The sequence below is a fragment of the Puma concolor genome, chromosome B2 (genome assembly GCF_028749965.1).
Source record: "Puma concolor isolate L17-30 chromosome B2, mPumCon1.1.hap2, whole genome shotgun sequence".
Classification (NCBI taxonomy): Eukaryota; Metazoa; Chordata; class Mammalia; order Carnivora; family Felidae; genus Puma; species Puma concolor.
Window position 1 is genome coordinate 29,930,387 of NC_141671.1, and position 14,667 is coordinate 29,945,053.

Consider the following 14,667-nt stretch of genomic DNA (forward strand, 5'->3'; position numbering starts at 1 on the left):
CCCTTCCCCAGCTGCGAGCTCCGCCCCGGGATGCGGGACGTGACTTCCGTGGGCCTGGCAACCCAGGGCGGGGGACATTGCTTCATGTCGGATTTGCTCGGCTGTGCTAACTGGGAAAACCACGCGTTGGGCAAAGAACGACCGCATCCGGTCACCTGGGGCGGAGCGCCCGCTAGGGACGTTTACCCAGCTCCTCCCGCCGGCCCGAGGAAGAATGGGGAATCGCCGCTTGCAAAGATACATTCAGATGACTGCTGACCGTAAATCGAGTTTATTTGTGTTCACAGAACATACCGGGCGACCCCACAGCCGCCCCCGATAGCCCACCGACCTTTGACACTGTAGCCACCCCTTGGGGGCAACTTCGAGGAGATCCTCGGACAAGGACCTTATTCCCAACAGTCCGCTAAAGCCTCACACAATAGATCCGCGGAGGTGACATCCTGGAGGACGGAATACCAGTCCCTAAACCTAAGACCCGCCACCATCCTTGCCTCAGCCCGGGCGCTCTCCAGGACCCAGATCCTCTCCATTCCTTCTCGGGAGAAGGATCTCCCTAAGTTCTGGGAGCCCTGCTTCCACGTTTCCCACAAAGCTCAAATACTAAGAGATCTGCATTTTCAGTAGGGGGGCACATCTCACACCCCTGCATAAGTTAAAATAAATATTACATACACCCCTCCATCACCTAGGGGAACATACATAAATACATATATAAATATTAATTAGGATCAATACGAAATAAATTAATGACGCTCTTCCCCACCCGGTCTCGCCCCGGAGTGTCGGTGCTCCTCTAATCCCAGGCTCGGGCTGGAGTCTCCGCTGCAGTATTGTGAGTTAACATTGCCTCGGAAGTCCCAGTTTGGGATACGCTCTCGCGCACCAGGTACACCTGGTGTTTCTTTGGTTTTTCGGATTCTTTTGAGGGGGATGTGGGGAGTCCCGGTTAGAAGGCGGCCGGGTGTTGCTGGAGAAATGTGCTGAGGTCCAGAGCGTAGTCTGAGGGCTCAGAGGTCAGATTAAGGGTCTCGAGGACCGGGGGCGCAGGGGTGGGCGTGGGGGATGCGCCGCTGGAGGTGTCCTCCGGAGCCAAGGGTGCCGGCACACCCTCTTCAGCCATCAGGATCTGGCAGAAGATGACGGTGAGCAGAAGAAAAAGGAGCCTTTTGGCAGGGTTCGGATCCTCGACTGGCAGCTGGCGCCGGACCTGAAGAGAGACAACGAAGGGAACAGGTTAGCTGAGATCTCGGGGTTCGGCTGTTCCCGCTGCCCTGCCCCACCTGCTGCCTACTTCCTCCACACTCACCACTCGTGGGTACAGGACCCTACGGCTGCGCTTTCGATGCCCGCGGGAGGCGCTGGGGCGCGCGGCAGGGGCCACCGCGGGCTCCGGAAGAGGGTCGAAGGTGAAGATCTCAGGACCAGATCCCCGCCGGGGTCCGGGGCTGGTGGAGGAGACAGGGGTTGGGGCCCGCAGAACGGTCATGGTGGGGAGGGAGCTGCGAGAGTGACACATCGTGAGCTGAGCTGGGCGGAAGACCGAATGAGGACCCGTGGTCGTGCGGAGCAATTTTTGTGCGCCCTGGAATGGGCGGATCCTTTTCGACTCCACCCACGACTGGGAGTGGTGGCCGGAGCGAGCTGGAAATTCCGAAGATTAAGCCGAGAGAGGGAGTGGCCTATGCAAGTTTAGGCGCCCAAGTGTGTGTTGTGAGTGTGTGAGTTGTGAGTGGAGTGGGTGAGTTCCCGGACTTCAGGCACATGTCGGGACATGTGGTAGATGGAGACGGGCCAACAGATAGCTTAGAAGGTGGTTGGGCCACAGGTCCCATCTCTTGGGAAGCAGGAGGACTTACCAAAAGAAATCTTACTGCTACAATAGTGACCTAGCAAGTCAGGAAATTACAGTTACACAGGCACATTTATACCCTCGTAGATGCACGCAGAAAACGCACACACCCCAAGAGGAAAGTCATTACTGAAATAGCCAAGACGACATGGAAAAATGAACTACACACAGACACAATGCTTCCTGCCTCAACACACGCTGTATTGTCGGGGCAGTAAAAATGGTCTCTTCTTTGGCTGGTCTAATAATTAAGTTGATCTAAGATAGATTAACAGGAAAAACAACAAGTTTAATTACCTACTTCTGGAACCCAGGAAGCCATGAAACTCAAGGCAGTAAAGCAATTGAGGCTTGTAAGCAATCTTGAGCTAGGGAATGGATCAGTGGCCTGGGGCTTCAAAGAGGAGGAGGCCAATTCAGAGGAAGATAAGAATCGAAGTGTGGGAGTCAGAAGTTTGCCTTGCCAAGAGTAAGTCTTTCAGATAAAAGGTTATCTGTGTAATAGCTCTCTTTATCTTTCAGGCCTCTATCTAAATTCTTTTAGCCAGTTGAAGGAGAGAGGTAAAAAGCTTTTCCTGAGTCTTCTGGGTGTTGATTGCCTTCAGCTCAAAATAATTCACATGGCATAGTGGCACATTTTGGGGTGGCCTATTCTGCTCTTCTTTAATGTGTACATAACACATGCATGTGCGTGTGCGCACACACACACAGAGCAAAGGTGCAGAGACTTTGCAAGGACAACATAACAAAGCTACCCACTTAGATGTGTGCAGAAATGCTCACATAAGGCTGGTGCAGAAAGGCAAGAGGTTAGCAGCCACCCAGATTTGTCCCTTGTCATATAGAAAAAATAACAAAATGTATGTGAAGAACATTTTAAACTGTGAGATGTTATGCAAATATGGTAATGGTAATAAGAAGGGAGAGGCGCTTGGCTAAAAAAAAAAAATAGAGAATTGACACATTTTCATAACTGCCTTAGAGACAGCTGCTCATGGACACACAGTTTAACATCCTTTGAGCATTCACTGGTGCTGGGTACCCTGTTGAAGGTACTGATCAAAGTACTAGGGTTATGAATTCCAGCATATGGGCTGCTGAGTGAGGCAAGCCAGATTTAGTGGGCACCTCACCCTTGTGGGCCTTACCTTATGCATGCGGGGGGGGGGGGGGACCCCAATCAGGAGAACTGTTTTGAGGATCTTTTTTAATTTTTTATTTAATTTTTTAAAATTTGCATCCAAGTTAGTTAGCATATAGTGCAACAATGATTTTAGGGGTAGATTCCTTAGTGCTCCTTACCCATTTAGCCCGTCCCCCCTCCCATAACCCCTCCAGTAACCCTCTGTTTGTTCTCCATATTTAAGTGTCTCTTATGTTTTGTCCCCCTTCCTGTTTTTATATTATTTTTGTTTTCCTTCCCTTATGTTCATCTGTTTTGTCTCTTAAAGTCCTCATTTGAGTGAAGTCATATGATTTTTGTCTTTCTCTGACTGACTAATTTCACTTAGCATAATACATTCCAGTTCCATCCACGTTGTTGCAAATGGCAAGATTTCATTCTTTTTGATTGCCGAGTAATACTCCATTGTATATATATACCACATCTTCTTTATCCATTCATCCATCGATGGACATTTGGGCTCTCTCCATACTTGGGCTATTGTTGATAGTGCTGCTATAAACATGGGGGTGCATGTGCCCTTAGAAACAGCACACCGGTATCCCTTGGATAAATGCCTAGTAGTGCAATTGCTGGGTCATAGGGTAGTTCTGTTTTTAGTTTTTTGAGGAACCTCCATACTGTTTTCCAGAGTGGCTGCACCAGCTTGCATTCCCATGTTTTGAGGGTCTTAAGGAAACTGAAGACTAAGTGTAAAGGGGGACCCAAAGGAACTAGTGTTCACGCCTGTCTAATCAATAAGGTGGAAAAAACAAAAAGGTAAGACTTCATGGAAGAGTGGCATTTGAGATGACTTTGAACTGTGGGTGGGATACCACAGAGTCAGATGTGTAAGATGACTGTGAGGAAGAGAATGGAATCAGCAAAGGCCTTGAGCTGGAAAAGTACAGGATATGTTTGGGGAATCACAAGAAAAACAATCTTACAGTAAGTTTCCTGTAAAGGAGTAGTGGGAAGTAATGATACTTGAAAGGAGGTAGGCAGAGTGGAGAGAACTTAGCTGCCAGGCCAGGCAATTGAGTTTGACTCTAGATTGTGGATTCTGTGGGTCATGGGAGGATATAAAAGGTGGACAGTTCAAGCTGGGAACTAAGTAGGGCATGGGATAGGAGGCTATTGGAAAGGTTCAGGTGGAAGATAACAAGGGCCTGAGATGGACTATGGCAGAGGGAACCAGGAAGAGGGGTGCAGTAAGAGACACTTGTAGCACAAGACCACAGGGATTTAGTAATGAGATGGGAATCGTTAGAATCACGGAGCATGGAGAGTGCGGTGCTGACAGTTAAGAATATGAAGGCTTTAAGGCTGACTCCAGGGATTTGAAATGCATCTGGCTCAGGTCTTTACTCCAGATCATATTATGCCTGGTGCACACAGAGTACGTATATGATCTCTTCCATTACAGTCTGTGCTGTGTCACACATGTCTTTGTGCCCTCCATAAAACCCAGCAGAGTGCCTTACATGTAGTAGTGGCTCAACAGTCTTATTAAATGAAAGCTGAAAATGCACATATGGTATTCACACAGTGGCTGGGTCACCCCAAGCTTTGAGACATGGATACACTCTTTCAAGCCGCACATACAAAGTTACATCTTAAGAACAGCTGGGACAATTCTTTTTTTTTTTTTTTTTTTGAGAGACAGAAAGAGACATGGCACAAGTGAGAGAGAGCAGGAGACACTGAATCCAAAGCAGGCTCCAGGCTCCGAGCTGTTAGCACAGGGCCCAGTGAGGGGCTCGAACCCATGAACAGGAGCTCATGACCTGAGCTGAAGTTGGACGCTCAACCAACTGAGCCACCCAGGTGCCCCTAGCTGGGACAATTCTTACACACATAACAAACAAGGAACATATGATGGTGTTTCTCAATCAAGGACATGTGGGATGCAAATAGAGGACATCCCCACAACTGGGCTAAAATAGATACACTATTTCTGTATATACAACTGCTTCCTGGGCCTCTATGTTTCTTTATTTTACACCCATCATTGCTGTCTAAACTCATGTATTACACACTTCTTCCTGACCAACATAAAACACACCTCTACAGAAACACATCCCTTTCCCATACCTGCCTTTCACACCTGCCACCATTCTTGTTTTCACACCCAAGCAGTGAGCCCGCACAGCTACCTGCATCCTTATTCCAAGGGAACCTGCACGCCACACAACTATTAAAATGAATACATGACTATTGGCATGCGTGCATGGGCCCACATATGTGCTCACAGAGATGTAAATTGGGGGTGGGGGAGATAGTGATGATGGAAGAAACAGGCTTGGTGGGAGAGAGGTGGGGGCACCCAAGGTCAGGAATGCACAACTTGTTTATGATGGAAATTTTCTCTAGGGCATTAGGCAGGGGAGGGGAAACAAAGCCGGCTGTCAGGATCTTGTTTCACCACTACATCCCACATCTGGAATCTGGGCCTCCAGCTGGGCCTAGTTATCTTTACTGTCCTCCCGGCACAGAGAGACCTTTCTTTGTGGTAAGGCTAGAATGGGACAGAGCAGAACGAGACAACCCATACTGCTCGCCATTCCTTCTCAACCAATGTCATCCCTGTTTCTGCTACCCTCAGAGACACACAGCTCTCCCCACCACCTCCTGACACACAGGAAGCTAGGGAAAGGTTGAGAGTGAATCATTAAGCCAATGAAAAGGTGCGGGGGTGAGTGCTGGGGGATGAGTTAAGGCCAGGAAGGGCCAGGGGCTGAGATGGCAGCTGCACCAGTTCTCACTGCCCTAATCCTGGGCAAACAGGCCGCTGGCCCCTTTCCATTCCACTGCTCTCACTGCTCCTCATTTCCTCTCCATCTTCCCCAGGATTGCCATGCTCCTTCACTCCCCTCATTTGACCCGTGAGCTTGACCTCCTGCCAACCTCTTTCTTAGCCCCTTGTGCATTTTCTTACAACACTTGCTACCTTGGGGAATAATTTTATCTATTTGTTTACTTTTTGTTGTTTGTCTCCCCCACTGGAATATAATCTCCATAAATATACAGGACCACATCCGCCCTTTTCCTCATGATGTCTTGGTGGTGTCTCCAGTACATGGCCTTTCACCTAGTAGGGGGTTAATAAATATTCTTAAATCCATCTTCTCTGAGGAGCTACCCCTCACCCTCAGAGGTATCTGTTTATCCAGCTGTGTCCCTTCAAAGGTTCCCCCCCACCCCCATGCTTCCTCTCCAAAGAGGAGAGGGGGGATGTTCAACTGTGGCTCAGGGGAATCTGCCATTAAATTGGAAATAACTGTGCAGGCGATGGTTGGCAAAGCCCTGGCCCTCACTCTGTATAAATCCCTGGCATAAGAGTGAGTCGTGCCTGTTGGCCACCTAGAGTATTGCTGCATTGCTGACTGAAGGCTAGTATGGGGGACAAAGGTAATGGGAAGGAGACAGATATTTGGAAGTGGGAACTTTTGAAAAAGGGAAACAGGGTTAGAGGGCTGGAGTCAGGGTATTCAAGGAACAGAAATGGAAAAGCTCAGCAGCACCTGGATGTTTGGTAGATATTCAGTAACTTTGTTGACTTGACTTGGTTTTGCAGTAGAAAGGAGACATGATGTAGCAAAAAGAGCATATTAGAATCTAGTGGTATTAGAGGAAACTGGGTTTAAACCCCAGCTTTGCTACCTATTAACTATATGATATTGGGCCAGCTACTTAATTTCTCTGAAAAGGTTCCCTCAATTGAAATGTGGGTGCACCTGCACCCCAAAGTTTATAGCAGCACTATCAACAATAGCCAAAGTATGGAAAGAGCCCAAATGTCCATCAATGGATGAATGGATGAAGAAGATGTGGTATATATATACAATGGAGTATTACTCAGCAATCAAAAAGAATGAAATCTTGCCATTTGCAACTACGTGGACGGAACTAGAGGGTATTATGCTAAGCAAAATTTGTCAGTCAGAGAAAGACAAATATATGACTTCACTCAGATGAGGACTTTAAGACACAGAACAGATGAGCACAAGGGAAGGGAAGCAAAAATAATATAGCAGGGAGGGGGACAAAACATAAGAGACTCTTAAATACAGAGAACAAACAGAGGGTTACTGGAGGGGTTGTGGGAGGGGGGATGGGCTAAATGGGTAAGGGGCACTAAGGAATCTACCCCTGAAATCATTGTTGCACTATATGCTAACTAACTTGGATGTAAATTAGAAAAAGAAAAAAAAAGAAAAGAAAAAAAGAAAGAAAAATGGGCAAATTGGCTTTCAGGTTACTGTGAGGATTAATTTATATAAGTATACTGCTCCTAGGCACATAGCAGGCGCTTTTTCCCATGATGGCCACTATTATGATTATATGAAGAGGGGCTACTTCGGGGGAGATATGGGCAGCAGTGAGCTAATCCAGGAGTAGAAGACCAGGGTGACAAAATAGCCTCAAAGTGCTAACATCATCAGGGCATAGAATTTCTCTTTTGGGGTGCCTGGGTGGCTCAGTCAGTTAAGCGTCTGACTTCGGCTCACGAGTTTGAACCCTGCATCGGGCTCTGTGCTGACAGCTTGGAGCCTGGAGCTTGCTTCAGATTCTGTCTCCCTCTGTTTCTGCCTCTCCCATGCTCATACTCTGCTTTTCTCTCTCTCTCAAAAATAAATACACATTTTAAAAAATTAAAAAGAAAGGAATTTCTCTTTCTCTTTTCGCCCCAACCCCTTCCTTCCCTCTCCATCTCAGGCAGGTTTTGTGGCTTTTTTCTTTTCTTCAGAGAAGCAGAGACTTCTGCATTCCTAGTTCTTGTTCAGCGAGTTGACTGATTTTAAACCCCCCTCCCCTGGCCCCATGCACACACATTCTAGCTGGAACAATTCTTGCCAGAGGCATGGCAGTAGGGTGAGCTGGTGAATTCTTGGCAGCAAGTTAATAAATGACCCTCAAAGATGCCCATTTGGGCCTTAGGAAGGTCAAGATCAGGCCCTGACAGTTTTCCCTGATGCAAAAGGAAGGCAAGAGTGCCTGGAGCACCAAGGCAAGGTCACAAGAGAGCATGATATCCCCTGTCCTGGTATACAGCCTGGTCCATGCTAGTTCAGTCCAACTCAACCAAAATTTCCTGGAGGCTGCTGAGAATGGGGAGCTGGGAAAGGACCCAATGTGCCTGTTCTTGTGCCAACACTGGCTTTCTAGGACCCGGTGTTGTAGTTCCTCCCTTTGGCCTCACATTTCTTCCTATCAGATAATAACTCCATGAAAGCAGGACTTTATCCATCTTGTTCACTGCTCTATATTCAGTGCCTAGAACTTTACTTCTCCATCATTACAGGCTGCCTGAAAAAGCTGGACACGTAGGGCCCTTTAACTCAATGTTACAGAGTTGTTCATGTGGGAAACAGCTTGCATCTCTCTGTAGAGTGCTCCCATGTCAGTATTGGAGAGTATGATTGCAATTTAATTCAAAGCATAATATGGGTGGTGGGGAAGGGGAAAGTGCAACAAGTAAAGTATTCCCCCCTTTGTCCGACCTTTTCAGACACCCTGTATTTACTGGATGAGTATCTGTAAAGTCAAGTGTTTAGATTAAAGGCTCTCTGGGGCGCCTGGGTGGCGCAGTCGGTTAAGCGTCCGACTTCAGCCAGGTCACGATCTCGCGGTCTGTGAGTTCGAGCCCCGCGTCAGGCTCTGGGCTGATGGCTTGGAGCCTGGAGCCTGTTTCCAATTCTGTGTCTCCCTCTCTCTCTGCCCCTTGCCCGTTCATGCTCTGTCTCTCTCTGTCCCAAAAATAAATAAATGTTGAAAAAAGAAAAATTAAAAAAAAAAAAAAAAAAAGGCTCTCTGATGTCTCTCCCTCCTCTGCAACCCCATGATTCACAGTGTCTCCCATGGGTTCTCAAAAGTTAAACTAGGCCTCCCTCCTATTTTCAACACAGCCACCCTAAGCCCTTTCCTTTGAAGGTTGGGAGAGGCCTCTAGGGGTGGGATGAGAGCTCCAGGCTGGCCTGCCTCCAGCTGCCAGCCGGCCCTCCTCCTGGTATCGCGTGTTAGCACTAGGGCTTGACTGCCTGCCAGGGGGTGAGCCCTGAAGCTGGTTTTCTGGGAAGGGTAGGTGCCTGTGTGACTCAGAACCAAGTAGGGGAAAAAACATGTTCACTCAATCTCCGGCACCCTCCTGCCTGGCCTGGCTTTGGCCATGAGCTCATGAAAGAGGAAGCTGGGCCAGGCAGACAGTAACCCTGCCTTCCCTCAAGTTTTCTCTCCGTGGCCTCACAGATTCCCTGGAGTGTCTGGGCCTCATGTTGCCGTCATCCTGGCTCCAGAGTGGCCCTGACCCTTTTATGACAGTCTCCCTTCCCAGACGATTGGTCAGTTGTTTCCCCAGGTTGGAAATCCCACCCGGCACAGAAGGGGATTGCTCACAAGGGGAGGCTGAAAATACTCTGTCCCTTGGGTCTGTTGATCTCCACCAGGAACCATGACTTGTTTGGGTTTGCTCCTGTAACCACTGAATCTCTGGAATAGACCAAGAGGTTCTAACCCTGAGAGCCTGAATTAAGGAGCTAGGGTTCCCAGTTCAGGAAAGAAACAGAGGGTCTCAAACTACTGGGCAGCTGAGCTACTCTCAGGGTTGCTTTATACTGAGACTTATCTAATATTTTTGGCATGCAGAACAGTCCACTACCAGAAATGCACTTTTTATTTCAGTGGAAATTATGACAAGGATGGGCCACAAAGAACCTTCCTAACTCTCCTCCCTACTGTCCATCTTCTGTGTCTTCCCCAGAGCTTTCTTGTTAAAAGATGGACTTGACTGGGGCACCTGGGTGGCTCAGTCGGTTAAGTGTCCGACTTTGGCCCAGGTCATGATCTCACGGTTCGTGAGTTTGAGCCCCGAGTCAGGCTCTGTGCTGACAGCTTGAGCCTGGAGCCTGCTTCGGATTCTGTGTCTCCCTCTCTCTCTGCCTCTCCCCAGCTCATGCTCACACTCTGTCTCTGTCAAAAATAAACTTAAAAAAAAAAAAATTAAAAAAAAAGATGGACTTGACCAAGTCAGTGCTTGCCAAGCAATTCTGTGCCTCCAAACTCTCCAGTAGGGCTGCTCTGGTTTCCCGACCTAAGTCCGGGCAACTTCGTGGGCTTTCTCTCTCAACTCCCCCAATGCTTTCCTCCTGACCGGAGATACAGCACTGTTTTTTCACATGTGCCAAACTCTTACTCATTGGACCCTTCACACATGACACATGCAGTTTCCTCTCTTTTTTCCTCTCCATCCTCCTGGGAATACCCTGCCCTTACTCCCACATGCAGAATTAGTCCATCTACTTCTTTTTAAAAAAATATATTTATTTATTTTTGAGAGAGAGAGAGGGAGAGAGAGAGAGAGAGAGAGAGAGAGAGAACACAGGTGGGGGAAGGGCAGAGAAAGAGGGAGACACAGAATCCGAAGCAGGCTCCAGCACAGCAGGCTGTGCTGACAGCTCGGAGCCCCAATGCAGGGCTCAAACTCACAAACCTGTGAGATCATGACCTGAGCCGAAGTCAGACACTTAACCAACTGAGGCACCCAGGCACCCCTAGTCCATCTACTTTGTACATAAACCTCTTGAGGCATAAAACACAGTTTACTATAGTCATTTGTTTATTGATCTTTCTGATTGTCTGGACATGCCATTGCCCTTTCTGGTTGCCATGACCAGACACTGTGATGCAGCCATTTTGATGCCAGGAACATTTTGACAAGGCAAAAAAAGTTATTAAATTGGGGCGCCTGGGTGGCTCAATAGCTTGAACGGCCAACTTCAGCTCAAGTCATGATCTCGCGGTTTGTGAGTTCGAGCCCCACATGGGGCTCTGTGCTGACATCTCAGAGCCTGGAGCCTGCTTCAAATTCTGTGTCTTTCTCTCTGCCCCTCCCCTGCTCATTCTCTCTCTTTCTCAAAAATAAACATTAAGAAAAGTTTAAAAAAATTTTTTTTTTCCAACGTTTTTATTTATTTTTGGGACAGAGAGAGACAGAGCATGAACGGGGGAGGGGCAGAGAGAGAGGGAGGCACAGAATCGGAAACTGTGTGACTCAGTCAGTTAAGCATCTGACTCTTGATTTCGGCTCAGGTCATAATCTCACAGTTGTGAATTGGAGCCCCACAACAGGCTCAGTGCAGAGTTCAGAGCCTGCTTGGGATTCTCTCTGTCTCTCTGTCTCTCTCTCTCTCTCCCTCTCTCTCTGCCCCACCCCTGCTCATTCTCTCTCTCTCTCTCTCTCTCTGTCAGAATAAATAAATAAACTTAAAAAAATAAATAAAATCAGAAAGAAATGTACAAACCAGGTTTTCTCAACCCATCTCTATGAGTTGTGCTCATCCTGACTCCCACCTTTTCACATAGAAGTTGCTAGTGTTTGATGATATTACCTTTTATAAAAAGTCAGGTATATTGAAGTATAGCTTACATACAGTAAAATGCACCCTTTTTAGGAGTACAGTTTGATGAGTTTTGACAAACTAATATAGTTGTGCAAATGTCACCCCAACATGATATAGAATATCTCCATTGCCCCAGAAAGTTCCTCATGCTCCTTTGTAGTCAATACCTGCTCTCCACTCCCAGCCCCTAGCGACTACTGATCTGCTTTCCATTCATGTAGTTTTGCCTATCCTAAAATGTCATATAAATAAGACTATATGAGACACTCTTTTGTGTCTGGATTATTTTGCTTAGTATAATATCTCTGTGATTCATCCATGTTCTTGCACAAATCAGTAGGTCTTTCCTTTTGATTTCTGAATAGTATTCCATTGTACAAATATACCACAGTTGGCTACTCATTCACCATTGGTGGACATTTGTGTTTTTTTCTTCTTTTTGGCTATTATGAATAATGCTGCCATGAACTTTTTATATGACTCTTTTTGTGGACATGTGTTCTTTTATTTTTCTTGAGTAAGTATCTAGGAGTAGTATAATTAAGTATAGATTTAACTTTATAAGAAATTGCCATGTTGTTTTCCAGAGTGGTTTGCCATTTTATTCTTTGACAGGACTATTTTAAGGAAGCTGCCTCAAAACATCTCTGTTGCTGGGGCAGCTGACTGGCTCAGTTGGTAGAGCATGCAACTCTTGACCTCAGGGTGGTGAGTTCAAGCCCTACTTTGGGCTAAGTATAGCTTACTTAAAAACAAAACAAACAAAAAATCCCCGTCAACCAAATCTGCCAAGTGAAAATGTTTTCCTCATCAGAGAACAGGTTCTCTTTTAGATTACCTCAAGGGACAGGGATGGGATGGAATGCAGCTATGTCCTTGGTTAGCTATTGATCCTCTAAAGGACTGGCATGTCCTCAGGATGCTGCAGCAATTTCCCTTGGAACTGCAGCAGCTCCAGGAACACACCCCTCCTGACCTCACCCAACAACCTTGTGGCTCAGTATCTCTGTCTGCCTTGCTTCCCGCTCCCTTGTAGGCACTGTTCTGACTGCTATACATGAATCAATTCAGTTAGTCTTCACAAACCCCTACTATTATTATTTATACCCTCATTTTACAGAGGAGGAAAATGAGAGGTTCAATGAGGCAGCTCAATTTCCCAAGACTGCATTACCATAAAGTAGTAGGAGTTAGACTGGATCTCTGGTCTATCTCATTCTGCAGTCCAGCTGTGTGGCATATTGATCAGAGTGAAGTCCAGAGCTAGTCCACTTGGGTTCAATTTCATTGTTCAAATTTATATAGTATTCGTAGTAAGCCTCTGAAAAGAGGGCTTTTATAACATCTATTTTACAAGTGAAGAGATACCAAGGCTGTTATGCAGCAGCGGAGGGTGGGGGGAGTGCTGGGATTGCCATCCAGGAAGTTTGGTTCCAGAGACAGAGCAACCAACCTCTATGTTTTCCTGTCTTTCAACAATCCTCATTATTAATGTTATTATTTGGTTCACTGCCCTGGCTTTTAGTGTCTTTGGGGTTTTACACTGCTTTGACATTTGCATCTTTGCTTAGGTTTCACTTTCAAACTCTGAATGCGTTGTGCACTCACTCCCCAGGACGGAATAACTTTGGTGGGTAGGCCTTTTGGGCATGGGTACCTCTGGCTATATCACTGCCCTTTGAGAACTGCCTCTAGCTCAGGCAAGAATCCTAATCAAGAATTCAAAGTCAGGGAGGTAAGTTATTTGCAGAAATAATGCCCAAGAAATCTCCTCCAGCTCTTTATCTCAAGAGGATAAGGACTTGAGATCATCTGAAGGCATTATTTGCTTCCATAAACAAATTTTTTAAATATAATTTATTGTCAAATTGGCTTACAAACAATACCAGTGCTCATCCCAACAAGTGCCCTCCTCAATGCCCATCACCCATTTCCCCCTCTCCCCCACCCCTACCCACACACCCTCATTCCATTTTCTGTATTAAGAGTCTCTTGTGGTTTGCCTCCCTCCCTCTCTGTTTGTAACTATTTTTCCCCCTTCCCTTCCCCCATGGACTTCTCTTAAGTTTCTCAAGATCCACATATGAGTGAAACATATGATATCTGTCCTTCTCTGACTGACTTATTTCACTCAGCATAATACCTTCCAGTTCCATCCACGTTGCTGCAAATGGCATTATTTCATCCTTTCTCATTGACAAGTAGTATTTCATTGTATATATAAAGCACATCTTCTTTATCCACTCATTAGTTGTTGGATATTTAGGCTCTTTCCATAGTTTGGCTATTGTTGAAAGGACTGCCATAAACATTGGGGTACATGTGCCCCTATGCATCAGCACTGCTGTATCCCTTGGGTAAATTCCTAGTAGTGCTATTGCTGGGTCCATAAACAAATTTTGAATTCTTTCAGATGAGAGACAATCATTGAACCCCTTGTCAGGGCTTAATACTGTACCTGGCACATATTAGGTACTCAATAGATTTTTACTGATTGGTTGATTGACTGATTGAATGAATGAATAAAGGACCCAGATTCTCTTAGTTTAGTTCTGTGCTGTCCCATAGGGTTGCATGTAGCTATTTAAATTTGAATTAAAGAAAATTTAAATGAAGATAATGATGGTTATCATATTGGAAAGCATGGATATAGCACATTTCTATCATCACAGAAAGTTCTATTGGACAACCCTGGGTTAGATGATGGGGTGAGAGAAGGAAAACTGGTGCATAGGGGAAAACATTTATTGAAGGCTGATAGCTTTACCTTGATTTTGATACTTTTAAAACAGCCTAGATCAGTCTTCTCTCATTAGATTATGTTGCATACTGCCCATTTAGAGGTCTCGGAATCACTTCAGAAATCTATTATTGAAAAAGAGAAATATATCTCTGATCACACCCATGACCCAAACTTCTGAGAAAAAGAAGACAGGAGATTGAAGGAGGAACTAAAGCCACAGTTTTCTTTCTGTCATAGGCCACAGGGAACTAACCCATCCAGGGTGCCTTGTGCCCATTATCTCATCTGGTCCTCTCAACAGCCCTGTAGGACACAGAAGGGCAGTGAAGGTAAGTGGCTGAAGGTCATGTACTTGTGAAATGGTGGAGGTAAATCCCCATACTCAAAACATCAGTAGATTGAGTAACAACTGTGTTCCAACTAAGAGCAGTAGAAGACAGAAGGATGGATAAAATATGCTTTAAGAAGCTTATAACCCAACGAAGGGAAAATAAGAGAAACACATAACAAC

At 46.1% G+C, this 14,667-nt stretch overlaps 1 protein-coding gene across 1 annotated transcript; it reads right to left on the reverse strand.

Moving 5' to 3' along the window:
• Positions 1–252: 252 nt before the first annotated feature.
• IER3 (immediate early response 3) lies at positions 253–1,561 on the reverse strand. Its single transcript, XM_025917205.2, has 2 exons — positions 1,310–1,561; positions 253–1,210 (listed from the first exon to the last, which is right to left on the reverse strand). The coding sequence occupies exons 1-2, from the start codon at positions 1,517–1,519 to the stop codon at positions 950–952; spliced, it is 471 nt and encodes a 156-aa protein (XP_025772990.1). The 5' UTR covers positions 1,520–1,561; the 3' UTR covers positions 253–949.
• Between the last annotated feature and the right edge of the window lie 13,106 nt (positions 1,562–14,667).